The sequence below is a fragment of the Cyprinodon tularosa genome, unplaced genomic scaffold (assembly GCF_016077235.1).
Source record: "Cyprinodon tularosa strain WSP-4 unplaced genomic scaffold, ASM1607723v1 ctg154, whole genome shotgun sequence".
Classification (NCBI taxonomy): domain Eukaryota; kingdom Metazoa; phylum Chordata; class Actinopteri; order Cyprinodontiformes; family Cyprinodontidae; genus Cyprinodon; species Cyprinodon tularosa.
Genome location: NW_024038375.1, coordinates 2,432,004 through 2,448,030, shown reverse-complemented (window position 1 = coordinate 2,448,030; position 16,027 = coordinate 2,432,004). Strand labels below are relative to the sequence as shown.

General features: G+C 36.9%; 1 protein-coding gene across 2 annotated transcripts in view; it reads right to left on the bottom strand.

Moving 5' to 3' along the window:
- srgap3 (SLIT-ROBO Rho GTPase activating protein 3) overlaps positions 1-16,027 on the bottom strand; it is an 89,428-nt gene that overhangs the window by 36,958 nt on the left and 36,443 nt on the right. For both annotated transcript variants that reach the window (XM_038279970.1, XM_038279971.1), the window contains exons 3-4: positions 11,841-12,003; positions 739-801 (exon numbers count right to left, since the gene is read on the bottom strand). In XM_038279970.1, coding sequence (XP_038135898.1) covers positions 739-801; positions 11,841-12,003 — 226 coding nt within the window. The remainder of the gene's footprint in view (positions 1-738; positions 802-11,840; positions 12,004-16,027) is intronic.

The window sequence follows — 16,027 nt, the reverse complement described above, 5'->3', positions numbered from 1 at the left end:
GCAGAGATGTGTTTTGAATTTCTGGATGCAAAGCGGGTGGGTTTGGAGGGTGTGATGACAAAGCTGCGTGATGCTGGAGAAAGTACAACAAGGAAGATGGCAACAACTATTGAACAGATCTTGTTTGACTCAGCTTTGGAATCAGTTTAGGAAGGACTAGACTTGGGGTTTTCTTTGAAACGTGAGCAGGAAGAGGCTCTACTCTCATTTATTTTAAAAAAAGGACGTATTCGCCGTTTTATGGACAGGCTGTTTGTTTACACTCCCCCACCAGCTTTCTGTTGTGCTTACCACGTCACAGTCAGTTCCGCTCATTGGTCAGAGCGTTGGCCAATAGGCACGGACATGGTTTGAATAACAATGGGTTGTTCTCATCAACAATCTGCCAGTGTCTCATTCAGCGAGGCCAGACTAAATTACACATTTAATCTCACATTTAGTCTAGTTTATCAGGCTATATATTTACAGCAGTCCAAGATAATATTTCAGATATTTTTAACAGTCAGAATTCTTACAGCATAAGTAAGCAAAGCCTTTATTTGGCTTTTATTTAAATTATTTAAAAACATGTTAAAGTGTAAACATGAAGTAGTTGGAGACTTCAATAATGTGCAGAAATAAAAAAAAGGAAGTAGGAAGGAAAAAAGAAAGGGCAAACTGGACAGTGTTGGAAACATGGAAAACTTTGTAGAAGAGATTCAGCAGATCAATCTATGTGAGATGCAGTCTATTACTCACAGTGTAGAGTTCATTTGTCACCTTCACAAGCTCCTCGTGCATCTGGATTCCAATTTCTTTGCTCTGAAAAAGAACAAGCAGGAAGAAATAAAAAAGGTGTTTCTCAGCAGTAAACTGATAAAGCAAGCAGAGTCTATTGTGCTGACAGGATGACTTTGGTGGGTCAAACAACTATTGCTACAACAGTTTTGATGTTGACCAAAAGTAGTTCACATGGCTTATTCAGCAGTAAGTCACTGGTTAATGATTAAGTTGAAATTTATTTTAAAAGAAACATAACATTTCCTCATCTCCTCAGGCAGTTCTAGACCAATTCACATCATGAAACATGTGGCCAGACCAGCTATCATATTGACTTTAATAGGAAGCAATTCAGAAATGGCCCAAACCCAGTGGACGCCTGGCTTGGTTCGCTTATTATTGGTCTGGCTTCAATTTCTAACTCTCAACACCACACAGGACTGTCAGCTGATAGTCCTGTGGTAGGGCTGCAGAGGTGGGTGTTGCAGGTTTGCAGGGTAATCTTACTGCAGACCCAACCCTCTGTTTATAATAGAGAGAGAAGAAAGAGAGCTCTTTAGACCAGCTCTAAAACTACTAAAAGGGCATCAAGAGGATGAGTAGAGATGATGAAGGGGTAAATATTTACCATCAGCTTTAGCTGGTATACATGAGCAAGAGGGTCAGGTGGATGTCCACTAGCTAAACATCCTATGATTGATCAGATTTGTTTTTATGTTTTGCATCAATGGTTATTTTCTTTGGAAACATGGGGGACTCTGTGTGGAAATAAAAGGGTGATTTGGGCTCATTCAATACAATTCAGATCATACAGTCAAATTGATTCAAAGTTTTCCAAATCCAGCTGATTGTATCAACTCATTGAGTCGAAGGCATTCCCTCACACCAAGCATACTTGTGCAACAGTGGAGAGGAAAAACTTTCTTTTAACAGGAAGAAACCTCTGGTAGAACCAGGCTCAGTGTGAGCGGCCATCTGCCCAGGCCAACTGGGGTTCAAGGAGACTGAAGGAGACATACAGAAAGAAGCAGAGATACAAAAAGCAACTGTCAATCAGCTCCACAGGCGGCCCCGTCCAGGAAACATACAGCCAGGCAGACGAGCTCCAAGCCAGCTCTCATGTCAAAGGATGAAAAGAGCACATCCAGTTAGTCATAGTCAGAGAAACAGGACTACACTGAAAAACAGGCCAAGCTCCAACATCTATAAATAGAGGTGTAGATGGCAGCAAAACAGCTGATATTTCTCTTCAGGATAGTGTCACAGCTAAATAGGAACAGACTGGATGAAGCTACTATGATGAGAAAATGCAGAGACAGTCCAGCAAACATACTCTCCCTGCTTGACAATACCTTTTTTTTTTATAGGATCATGAAACAACAAATATGTTGGGATTAATGGATGGAAAAATCCAACCCAGGACCCCACAGCTTATGGCAGGTTGCAACAGATAGGTCAAGCAGCTAAAGCATTCAGGATAGCAAGGAGACGGTTGGTGCTTTTTTTCAGCAAAAAGTTCTAAGCTGGGTTCTTTTTTTCTATCATGAATTTAAAATATTCTGTTTTAAACATTAAATATTACCAGAATATCTCAAGTACAAGTCAGAACACTAAACAAACAGCGTGAGTTGTAAGAAAATCCAGATATGTGCCTTTAAGACTAAGGTAATAAAAGATGATTATGTTAAACAAATTTAAAAGCTTTTATCAGTCTTTCACTGATTATTAAATAAATTAGACATTTTATACAATTCCAACTACTTTCTCCTGTAATTTACTTGCAAAATAGGGATCGTTAGATTTTTGTTTTATTTAACATTGACAATTATACTCTTTACAGAATTTACTCGGTCCTTGTGATGTTTGATTGAGAAGCAACTCAAGAGTTAAAAGTGTAAAGCTTTAAGTGCAGCAAAACAATAGCTTAAAACAATCTGGCACATCATATGTGGCTGGAATAAACCTAGACTTTACAAATAATTGAAATTGCCTTGTTAAATTCAAAGAAAACTATATTTTAGTTCTTTTTGTCTTAAACAAATGTCTATCTACTATTTAGAATCAAGCAAACACAAAAACACATAAACATAAAAAAACTATAACTTATGATGATGCTCCACATTCGAAAATGCACAAAACAGCTTGTGTTGAAGCAGATATACCTGTCACAGTGAAAGCAATAATTGTCTGTGTGGGAGGTGGGGAGCCTTTATCTAAAGTGTGAAAATGCACAAAAAGCAGGATGTGTCAGTGTGATGGTGTCACATAAAAAAATGCAAAACACAAGCATCACCTCTGCAAACACAGCAGTGGTTTCACTTTGTTGAGATGTGACATTAAGCACAGAATAGTTTAACATGAAAATAATGGGTGGATCATAATCTGATAGAAATTTACTCTCTTTTTTTGTACAGTTTAATATATTTTCTATTCTAAGGATTTTTTAAAATCTCAACTTTCAAATGTCACGTATGTGTTTTTAACTGATTGCTAGTTTATGATATTGAAAATTTTCTGACTTAACGATAAACATATAAGACTGATGATTATTTAATTTGAAAATGGCTATAGAAAATAAAAATTCACCTGGCAGTAGCTCACTCCAGTTGTATACAAAGTTAAGACTACCATGCTGTTCCTTCAAACTTCTTTTGCTCATACTGTGTGTAAATAAAGTATTTTGTGTTTATTTACAATTTTTTTACAATTAAAATGCTGCAATTCTGAAAAAAACAATGATTCCAAAGGGATAAGACTTAAATATTGCTCAGAATACAGCATGAACATTGGTGTTACTTAAAGCGAAGCTAAAGCTACAGAGACACTCAGATGTCACTGTAGCTGTAGTTATGTTGATGAATATGTGCGTAAACGACCTTATTACTTATACTGGGCATTGTGGTAGTGCAGGGGTAACCCCCAGATTTCACATCCTCCCTCACCACTCCACCCCATACACGTACTTTGTGCAATCATTGTTAATCAATGAGAACTGTTCCACATCGATCGCTACTCCTCCGCACGTCACCGTCCATGTACGTCTTCTCCGTCGGTCACATTCAAAATACAGAGCCAAGCTATTTTTGCTCCGTTCTGGTCCGGCCAGCTCAAGATCCACAATTGCAATAGCACCAAACAGGGAAAAAAAAAGCTGAGAAGATCCAGTTTGTCAAATTAAAATATGGTAACAACATAATTTTTAGATGAGTTTTCAGAGTTCTTCTCTGATTTGATATTAAACACTGACAGGGTCATCATAGTGGGGGATTTTAACATCCATGCTGACATTGAACATGATAGCTAAGGAGCAGCCTTTAATGCTATCTTAGATGCTATGGGCTTAGTTCAAAATGTCAATAGTCCCACACATTCTCATCTTCATACCTTGGACCTTGTGCTCACATATGGCAGAGAATGTGAAAATAACAGTATTTCCTCACAACCCTGTCCTCTCTTAACCTGACAACAGCCAGATGCATGTCTCGCTCCGCCTAGCTCCACTCACATACATCTGGGAACCCGCTCATTGAAAGTGATTTCCCCAACCGAATTTATGGTCTGTCCAATCAGGACGCAGGGTGGGTGTGTCCTGGAGTGGAGAAGCGACCGTGAGATTCCAACAACAATGGCGGCTCGCATTGAGGAAGCAAGCGTTAGCATTGATGCTGCTATTTCTTCTGTGTTGTCCAATCTATCTGATATTGTTTAATTAAAAGAACATCAGAGAACGGCTTTGAAGGCTTTTGTTGGTGGAAACGATGTTTTCGCCCTTCTCCCGACCGGATTTGGCAAGAGCTTGATCTACCAAATGGCTCCTCCTCTCACAGCGTCACGGGTTAGCTTCGGTGTGAGTGGTTGAAATAGCACGTCGATAAAGATGACAGACAAGTGGCTTATCCAATCATATGCAAGGAGTTTTGATAAGGCCCAGCCTTCAGTAAAGGCAATTCCTATGGCGGGTTCCCAGATGTATGTGAGCGGAGCTAGGCGGAGTGAGACATGCATCTGGCTGTTGTCAGGTTAGTCCTCTCTGACCACTTTTTAATAACCTTCAGTATTACTGTAACAGAGTTCTCCTCCCCCAAAAGAGGTTTTCCCTTTAACAGATCATTATCAAATAGTGCAGTTATAAATATTCAAGAATCTGTTTCACTTTCTCTCTCCTCTGTGTTGCTGAGCAGTGTTGCAGAGGGCAAAAGTTGAGTTTATTCCCCCTCACAGGTTGATGATTTTGTTGATGGGGTGGCTAGTTCTCTGCATACTACCATAGACAACGCAGCCCCTTTGAAAAAGAAAAACTAGAAATAGAAAATAAAAATAGAAAGCTGGCGCCCTGGTTTAATGTAGAGCTGCACACTCTGAAGCAAAATGCTAGGAAACAACGTTGCGCTCCACAGGCCTATGAAATCCTACCTAGTCTGGAAAAATTGTATACTAGTGTATAAGAGGACCCTTTGTAGAGCAGCATATTTCTCCTCATAATAGATATCTTTTTAATACAGCTGCCAAACTCACCCAGAGCCATAGCTCTGTTGAACTGTCCTTCAGATGTGCGCTTAGCAGTAATGATTTTATGGGATTCTTTAAAAGTAACATTCATCTTATTAAGAATAAGATCATTAGCAGTCCTCTAACTTTGACTGGTTCATTTCTGGAAGGTGAGGCAGCCTCTGTGGCAGCCATAGAATCAGAACCGGGTTTAGACTGCTTTGATCCAGTTGAACTTTAGCCAAACTATTGTCTTCATCTAAGCCTTCAACTTTTATGTTCGATCCAGTTCCAAACAGGTTATTTAAGGAATTATTCCTTTTGATCTCATCCTCCATTTTAGATGTGATTAATCTATCCCTGTTAGAGGGATATGTACCAAAGGCTTTTAAGCTGCCAATGAAATATGTAAGTAAAGAAGTAACTGAAACGTCAAATTACTATTTTGTAATAAAGATTCTTAAATATTGAGTAGCTGATATTGCCCTCTGATTTGCAATTTTATAGAAAATATATAATTAAACACAAGTAAAAGTGGTGGCAAATTCCGTCATTGTAATGACAGAAAAAGAAAATACCAAAGAAACTGTGTTCTGATTATTATTATTTATTTCATTTTTTAAGGGAGGGTCTTTATTCTTAAATCCCTTGATTAAATTATTATTTGGAAAATGATTTAATATAGATAAATACATTAAATATGTAATGACAAATACATTATTGATTACATTATGATAGCCTATGGCAGGCCCAAAAACGGGCATTGGCCAACCAAGCATAATCCCTGTATGCCCAATGGCCTGTCCAGCCCTGGTCATAATAACTTTTCTTAAACACTACAATCTGCTAATTACATTATAATAATCTGCCTCTCCCAAAAAAAAAAAAAAAAATCAGAAAACAAAGATTAGATTTGACAATTCACGTACTGTAGAAATAGCATTTTAATTTACAGTCATTCCAATAAGTTGACTGTAGTTTATTTCCCTAATATTCGTTGATCCTTGACCACATAGTTCTGTGTCACTAGCCGCCATCTGGCTTTCTTATATTTCCTCATTACTATCGGCAGACGGCAGACATATCTCTTTATGTCTGCTTATTGATGCTCAGTGATGAAAATCATCTAGGCTCAAAAAAGGCCAATCAAAACAATACCAGGACAGACACAGTATATATAGCTTTTTTTTATATCATGAAATGCTTTGGTTTTGGTCTTATTTTGTATGGGTGTAATACGTGACTTTGTCACTTTAAAAGGCATATATTGGAAATTTAAGTAAAAACAACCAAAGGGAGAACATGAATCATACTTATCAATGGGACTGACTTATAAGCAGTCAGTTTGGATACCATAAGGTATTTGTTTACAAATTGCTACCAATATATAAATTGCCATTGCATTTGCTAAATAATTTCCACCTCTGCAAGGTTCAACTTCTGAAAAAACAAACACACAAAAATACGTTTATAAAATGAAAAAGACCTTCTATCAGTCATGATTACATAGCCATTTTAGTTTCCACTAAATCTAAGATTAAATCATTTCTTCGACTTCTATCCTTGCAAAAGGGAGATCAAAATCTGTTCTGAGCCTGTTCAAGTCCAACAGATTTGAAAAAAGAGGGCCGTTTGGGTTCCAGAGCAGGGAAGGGGATGAGGAGAGCAAGCATCAGGTTGTATCCAAACAACCTTCTCTGAACTCCATAAACATGATGCATCCTCTGAGGGCACCGGCAGCTGGTGAACAGCATCTGTATGCATCAGTGGCTCTGAGCTGAGACACACTGCAGCATGCATTGCAGAGGTTTTGGAGCGGGGACGAGTCACACACTCTCAGAGCTGTGACAGGTGGGTTGTAACACCCTGTAGATGTAGATATTTTAGACGCACAGAAGTTTCACATGAATGTCCCATGAATAGTTTTGTAAGTGAGGCTAAATGAGCTGACAGGTGGGAAACTTAGTTATATAATTTATTGTTCCTCTCCGCAGTCTTTTAACCATGATCAACATATAAACTGATGCAGGGAATCTTTAAAATGGGAAAATAAGAAATATCCTAAATTTGGTTTTATTCAAACTGTAGAGCTGCTGTAGATATCTCTGGATCCTGACAGACTGAACTAGTCAAATTAAAACAAGACAGCTTATTAAATGAGATTAACATGATAACAAATGAAGAAGCAGCTGAAGCCGATCCTCTGCTTTGTTTTATTAAAGCCGGGCATACGCTGTATGATTGTTTTAATCGTCGCATGCAGCTACAGCACATGCTGTACAACGAAACCACAGGGTTTAAAAGTTGCTGCCTGACGCTCTAATACGATCTACCTGCTCCTACAACAACATATTCAGCTCTGCAGTGAGATGGCGCTGCTCAGTCTATCCAGAAGCCAAACATGTAGAAGGGGAATATGAAGCTGAAAGCCCTAAAAAGAAAAGGCGTCAATGTATTTGAGCGAACGTGGCTACTACCATCTGTCAATTTTACAGAAAGAACTCAATTTCACTCGCACCCCTGCCATGCTTCTGTGTTTTCGTCTGAAAGGAAGGCGAAAACACTCACGACGATCGGGAGGTCGTTGTTAGTTGCTGATCGCCCCTCGTTCCCACTGTATACTACAAGACGCAGGACGCACGATCAGGCTGAAAGTTGGTCAGATCGAAAAATTCTTGCACGACTAGAAAATCAGCCTGAAAAAGGCAAAAAAAAAAAATAATCGTACAGTGTATGCCCGGCTTAACATGACTGAAAACTCCTATATGGTCTGGTTTCAGGGGGACTATTTTTAATGTCACACGACATATATGCAAATATTTTTTTGGAGCTGCGGAAAGAAACAGAACATAAGAGGCTCAAAATAGGTCACACATAACTAAAATTTAGGATCCAATCAAATAAAAAAAAGGAAATTGTGGAGTTGGTTTGAAAGGACCCAAATGCAGACAAAAGCTTGAGGTGGTTACTTGAATGTTTAATAACAAAAAGGGTAACAGAAGCAAAAATCCAAAAGCATAAATCTGCAAAAATGCTGAAAACCAAGAATACTCACAACAAGAAGGGGACAAAGTGATGACAGCAAACAAGCAAAGAGTGACTGAACAGGAGGAGATTATATGGGAGAGAGAAACAAAGACCAGGCTAATTAGCAGATTGGGAGCAGGTGTGAACAGAAGCAAGAAGGGAGTTAGGGAAAAGGAGACTGAAACACGAGGGCAAACAGGAAATATCTAAGAACTTAAATACAATCAAAAATACCTAGAACACAAGAACCGAGATAAGTCCAATGAAAACTCCAAATAAAACTTGGACAAAACCAATTATATTATGTTATATACCGGTATGCAAAACTAAGTGATATTATACATTGAATATAATCAGTGAGTAAGGGTGACTATAAGGTACAAATAGCCATTGCAATATTTGTTAAAGAAGAGGCACCTAGATAGTTTTCAATTTTTTTTTTTATTTAAGTAATAATTACCCATCAACATCTGGTTGTTATGCTCTTCCTAGTCCCACCAGTTGTAGGTTCTTCCCTTAAGTCATCTGACAGCTGCTGTCGTTTAATGAAAACAACTGATGATAACTGTGTGTACTGACAGGCTGTGGTCAAATCCATGGTATGCCTTCAGCTCATAAAGGAACAGCTCCCCTATTCAGAAGCATCCAAAGTAAACAGCCTGAGTCCAACGGGGTAAACGTAATAGAGAAGATGCTCTGATGCACTGACCAGGTAGAAGGGAAAAAAAGCAGTGACTGACCAATGGTCTTTGGACAGTGACAGCACATGTTTTGTTCAATGTTTTCATTATCAGTTATTTTCACAGTTGTTTTAATGTCATGCAGAAACTGTACAACACAAACAATTACACATATGACTTTGGCACAGTTGGAACATCTTGAGTGATTTTTAAAGTATCTACAAAAAGCACTGATTTTAAAATGTTGTATTTATTTTGCAAAAAATGGCTGAAATGTTAGTTGAAATGCATAAAGTATACTTCAAAACCAAATAAATAATTTCACTAGCTAATTGGGCTTTGTTGATAATCTGTCAAGAAAGATCTTTGTCCACTTCATTTAGAATTAATCTAATTGTTTCTCCTGCTTAATGAAACCAAAAGCTATGATTTTGGACCAAGATGTTTAGAGATAAACAGGTAAGGTCTAATACTGTCCTGTCCTAGTAGGCATAGTGGTTGTAGCAACTTCAGGATGACTCTAAATAGAGGGCAAGGTTAGCATTCAGTTATGGACACTTATAAAGAAAATCTACTCCAGAGTGCTCTAAAACTCAGAATAACAATTAATTAATTCAACTAATAGACACACAGTTGAGATAATAAAGCAAAGGCTTCTCTCTTATGTTCTTAACTTTTCCAGTCAGAGCAAGGGCTTTTATCCATGGCTATCTGTTGATAATATATGACCCTTAATATATATATGCATATCCTAAAAGTGAAATAAAAGGATTTAAGGCTGTGCTTGAATGTATTGTAGATGTTTTTTTTAAAAGACCCACCCTCTCCACTTTAAAAAATAAAATATGTGTGCAAAAGCATGCACAAGCCCAGTTCTTCTAGTGCATGCCCTGTTTAAAATGTGCTTTTCTCACAGCTCATACAAGCTTACTGTGTCCACATACAGATGGGACTACTGTATATAGTGGACTTTATAGCAAACCCAGTTAACTGCCCGTTCGGACAGATGATCACTGCTTTTTGCTCTGGGATATATCCGCTTCTTCTGATGCCTTTCTTTTTCTTCTCATACATTTCATAGACACTTTTTCTAGGACAGCCTTATGTTAACATATCACCAGAATGATTGACAAATAGGAGGACCACTTATCTAGATGTAAACACTTACAACAATGTAAATATGTTTTAAAAGACATCCAAGAACACAAAAACAAAGGTTTGTGAAATTTTCTAAGGGCACTGTACTTTAGCACTTTTTAAAATCTAAAATTGGCTTAAAAAAGATTCATTATGGTTTTAAATCAATTGTGGTCTTGAAAAGTATTGTTGCTCTTTAATAAACAGTATCTGCCATCTAGAGCTACAGCCAACCAACACATTCCTCCTCATATATATGAAAACAGTTAACTAAAAGGAAGGGACCAGCTTGATCATTTAGGGTGTATTCCTTTTCAGGTCTGGAAAAGGTGTCGACACATATATCTGAGTTTTTACCTACAGGAAAGCCTGAGAGGTGAAAACAGCATTCTGGTGTTTGGATAAGACCCCAGTTATTTCTGCTATGTGCTGACTGTCGGCCAGATGTTGCTCACACTCATAAGGGAAGTAGAGCTCGGGCTGATAGGGGGTCTAAACACATTTATTCTGAGGTCCTGACTGGATTTTAAGGCTCCTAAGAGCATACAGAAATCAGACCAGTTACAAACCGTAGATAACTGCACTGAACTCACTCTTTTCAATACAGTCAAACCTACATCAACAAAATCAGAGAATTTTTTTTTCTTAAAGGTGACAACACATTGATCATTTCCAGGGTGTAAAATTAGAAAAAAACTGGTTTAAGTAGCAAAAAAACAAACAAACACTGATGTCTTATTAGTTAAGTAAACTATTTCTTAAATCAGAGTGTAAACTAGCGTTTTCTTTTTCCAAAATGTCAGTCAGCTTTGTATTAATGCTGGGCAATTAATCGCATTTGCAATATAATCACAATTCAGCAAAATGCAATTTTGAAATCGCAGAGGCACTCAATTTTGGTCACCTTACATTGAACAAGAGTAAGATATATTAGGTAGATACATTTCTCCCTCCAGCCTTTTAGGTGACAGCAATATGTGTAAAATTGGTCATGAAAAAACTGAAACCCTCAAGTGAAACATGTACATATTTGTGCTTGGTGTAAACAGGGAACCACAATATAATCTCCATCGCAATATTGGTTAAAATTAATCGCAATTTTGATTTTTGGCAAAATCGTTCAGCACTACTATGACCGCTAAATGAAGAGAAACGCTTATGTAAGAAAATAAAAAGAAAGCCATGACTAAATCCAGCTTTGTTAATAGGAATAGGAAAGATAGTGCTGTCTTGGAGACCAGAGAAGCATTTTCCCTCTTTACTTAAGAAGAAATGGGTCATAAAAAACATTTGGAACAAGCTAGATGAGTTAGCATGTGTGTTTTTAACATAAAAAGCTTATTGTTTACTAACTAATGAAGCAGACAAACCATGATAACCACTCAAGCAAATCTGTAGCGTTTTGACCGGATTTCACAACTCTGATCAAGATTCTCAGTCATCCAGGTCATAGTCATTTCAAAAAAAGTTTAAAAAGTTAAAATTTTTGAGAAAGCTTCCTGGATGGGAAGCATAAAAGTCTTCAAATTTGGAAAACAAAGTCCAGTGGTTTGTTTTTTAACTTTTTTTTGGCATTTTACAACTAGTATCAGCTTATATATAGTGTTTTACAGTAAAAGTGTTTTACAGCAATGAAAAGAAAAATGGTTATTAAAAGTTAACAAACTTTACTTCTTTATGTATTTTTTGGTCCCTGCATTCCACCCTTTTGGCACTCTAAAAGCGATGAGGTTTGAGAGCATAACTGACCTTCTTGAACAGGCGGATGACATCCTCGCTGATCTGAGCCAAACGTACAATGACATTGTTGGTATAGATGTCACTGAGGGTGGCATGGTCTCGGCTCTCACGTCTTGTCTGGTTCAGCAACAGATACCAGCAGTTTACGGAAGAGAGCAAGTGCTGGTCTTTCCTGCAAAATAAAAACAGCAATACTGGATTTTCAGAATAATTCTTAGATTAAACCAGAAGCATCGAGGTGTTCTTCTGCAGCTGTGAACATATGTAGACCTACACACGTGGACAAAATTATTAATACTCTTTGTTGAATGAAGGATGAGCAAGAATGGTCACTGAAATAACTTGAATCTCACAAAAGCAATAATGAATTACATTTCCATGAAAATTAACAAATGAAAGCCAGATATTGCTGTTCAGCCTTGCTTCAACAGAATGATAAAAAAAAAAAACTAATGCAACAGGCCTGGACAACAAATAATGGTAAAAAAAAAAAAAAAAAAAAAAACAATTGAAAAACTGAAGACAAAGAAGGCCAGGGGCACAAAGAGTAGTTAAAGTGAACAAGTACGGGTTTGTTTATAAAACAGGCAGCTTCTTCTTCTAGTACTAAAGCATTTCCAGAAAACTTGTCTTCCATGAATCCTCTAACATCTGATGGAACACTTGGTACTAGGGCTGCAACTTACGATTATTTTGCAAATTGATTAATTCGTCAATTTCTTTTCGCTTGATACTTAGATACCCAAAGGTAAAACCAGGTGAAACTACAACTTTTCCATTTGAGGAGGCTGGATAGAGTATACACACAGACAAAGACATTTTTTTTTTATCTTACATGCTAAATGTTCATATATTTATTTTTATCTTATTATAATACCAGCTCTAAGTCAGCTGAAGGCATTTTTAGAGTCTATTCTCCAGTTTTAGCAATTACTATATTAGTTGACAATTATTTCTATAATCAATTAATCATGATTAATCTGATTAGTTGTTTCAGCCCTACTTGGTACATTCATACACACATCATGATCGGATAACATTATTTAGTGTCCATGTAAACAGAAATTTTGATCCAATACTTAGATCGGATCAGAAAATTTTGCGCATGTAAATGTAGCTAATCAGTAAAAACAACTCTAAAACACGGATGCATCATACTGGCTATGGAATAGCTAGAACAGGCTTAGATTAAGTTAATTTAGTGTGTTGAATTTTTATTCATTGGCTTCAAAATCTTTAAATTATTAGATTGGCCCTGGGAAATTTAAAATATGCAAATATTAGATATATATCCAAATGTAGCTAGTGATGTTCCTTGAGCTTGAAGTTCACCTTTAATCTCTGTAGAAGTTTTTCGTATTATCTTGTCGTTATCGATTTTTGTCCTGCACTATGTCCAAGGAGGTTTGCTACAATCCTTTAGATCTTACATTTCTGCATAATGTAAGCAACCGTAGTCACAGAAACATGAAGTTGCTCAAATGTAGTCTTATAGCCTTTACCATTAACATGCATGTCTATAATTTTATTTCTAAACTCCTGAGCCAACTCTTTCCTTCACTTCCTCTGGTCCATGTTGAGTGTGGCACGCACCATGTCATTTAGGCCTACTTTTGTTTCTGCATTATTTTTTTTTCCTACTTGCTTTGGTCTGTTTTATTTTCCTATAGTTTAATCATGTAAAGCACTTTGCATTGTCTTTGTACTGAATTGTGCTATACAAATAAATTTGCCTTGCCTTGCCTTACTGACTGATTACAAGATTGTAGACACCTGTGATGCTAATTAGTGACACACTTTTGGCTAAGATGTCATTTTGGCAATTTTTTTTTCATTCTTATATTTATTTCATTAGGAATAACATCACTTTTTTCAAGGCCTGTTTTAATAATCTATTTTTTGTGGTAAGATCTCCTTCATTAGTTCATCTATCATTTTTCCTTTAAGTATTTACTAAACTGCTGCATAATATCTTTAGTAGAGGATATGTTTTTAATGCTGGTGTCCATAATAATCCAGAAAATCATGAGACTTGCTCCATAAACAGTTTAAATATTCTGCTTTGGGTGGTTTCAAACAGAAAGAACAAGGTGCCTTTTTATCTAGCCGGACAGACGCATACAGAAACATGTAATCATTTTAAAACCGTCTCAACCATATCAGGTTTTAATCAATCAACCATCCCAGGAGGAGGGAAGGAGACACAACAGGGCAGGGGGGGGGGGGGGGGGGGGGGGGGGGGGAATGAGAGCAAGGGAGGAAGAGAACCAGGACAGAATGGGGAATTGGGTTTCACCGAGAAAAGAAATGGTTAAGTACCACCAACATCAAAGGCATTCTTTTCAGAGAGCTTTCATAACGCTAATCACATTGAATGAAGCTTATCATTGGCAGCTATAGTGGTTGCACTATTATATCTAGTTGAACCAAGATACCATATTGTCCTAAGAGTATGGGTGTAAAGCAGAGAAGGATTTCCTTTCTGTAGAATTGAATCTGTTCATTTATATTTCATCTAAACATTTACTGTACTGAAGTTCTTTTCCCTGAAAGGTGCTTATCTATTCTTAACCATAAAAACCGAAAATAGCAATAATAATGATAATAATCAATATTTTATTAAAACTGTCATGGCTTTTGGACTTTTGAACAAGCTAATAATAAAAAAAAAAACATACCATTTGCACACTTTAAAATAAAATAATCAAAATGTATGACTGATATCCAACAACCATAACAATAAACCTCCTTAAGCTCAGAGAAACTAGGTGCCTACAGCACTAAAAACTGTTGCATATAATTCAGTTATATGTACTCTATGGGTTTACATGACAATACACTGCAAAATGGATTTAAAATTAGTATTTCTCAAAATAAGGATATTTACCCTTAATTTGAGTAGGTAAATAAGATGATCTGCCACATGGAATGAGTATTTTTACTCTCAAAATAAGATCATTAGATATTATGTACTTGATATAAGATACTGCAGTCGGTTTTTCTTGATTAAATGTAAAAAAAAAATATATTCCTTTGGCAAAATGTCTCACAAGCAAAAATACATTTATGAGAAAAAAGTTACTTAAAAAGATTTCTTCCACCATGACCCTGACACGGGCTAAGCAGGAGAAAATGGATGGATAGATATAATTTTTTGCAGTTCATGAACCTGCATCTATTTAAACCATTCTATTGCAGCCTAGGTTGTATGTTTACAACTGGAAACCATACCTCTGTGTGACACCCCTCTTCAATGTTTTGCGAAATCTTTTAGATTTTAATCTATGATTTCTGTTTATTTAGATTACTAATTATCCCCATTATCTCCAACCAGCTCTGCAGTAAAACACTCTCCATATGCTTCAATGTGTTTCAGTGTGTGACTGGTGTGTTCATGGTTTGGAGTGTCACTTCTCCTCCACAAACACTGTTTTGCACTGTTTTGTTTTCCGGCTTTCTTTCAACAATAGATATTTCTCATAAGGTGGGAAATGGAAATAAGTGACTCAGGGAGCTTTACACAGCAACAGCACTATGATGGCATTACCAAGGATTTATTTGTTTGTTTTAATTTACCCTTAAATGCAACAATGAGGAACCATGCTGCAACCGGCACACCAGATGAGATATCTGTGAGGGAACTATAGCTTTCCTTTCGCCACTCTCGTATAAAGATCAGGGTTTTCCTCTCTACATTCTAAGCTTGGGTTCGCAGCAGCTCCTTCTAACTTATCATAGGCCTCATGGATGTTTCACTGATTGAAACTATTATCCAGCTGTCAGTTTAGGTGGGTGGCCTGCCATGCCTCACTAGCTTTGCAGTTATGACTTAATTATTTAAAGTGTTTAGATAATGATCTGTACAGAGCTCTAAAAGAAGCTCAAAGCCTTATATATTGATTTGCGATCCAAACTCACACTGTTTTAAGCTATCTTAAACCATAAACCTGACAGGCTTTTTGTTTGGTGGATTTATTGGCTTTTTTTATGCTGTTTCTTCGCTAAATGTTATTTTTTAGAACATCTGTATACTGATATTGGATTAGATACAGGTGAGCTATCCTTACTAATAAGGGGGAGCTCCAGAGACAGATGGTGGCTGTCATTTTATTTTTGGTATCAGAGTATTAGGGTTTTGAACAAAAGGCCAGGTACAGCCTGGAAAGGGCAACACCAATAACCTTGAACAAAAACTA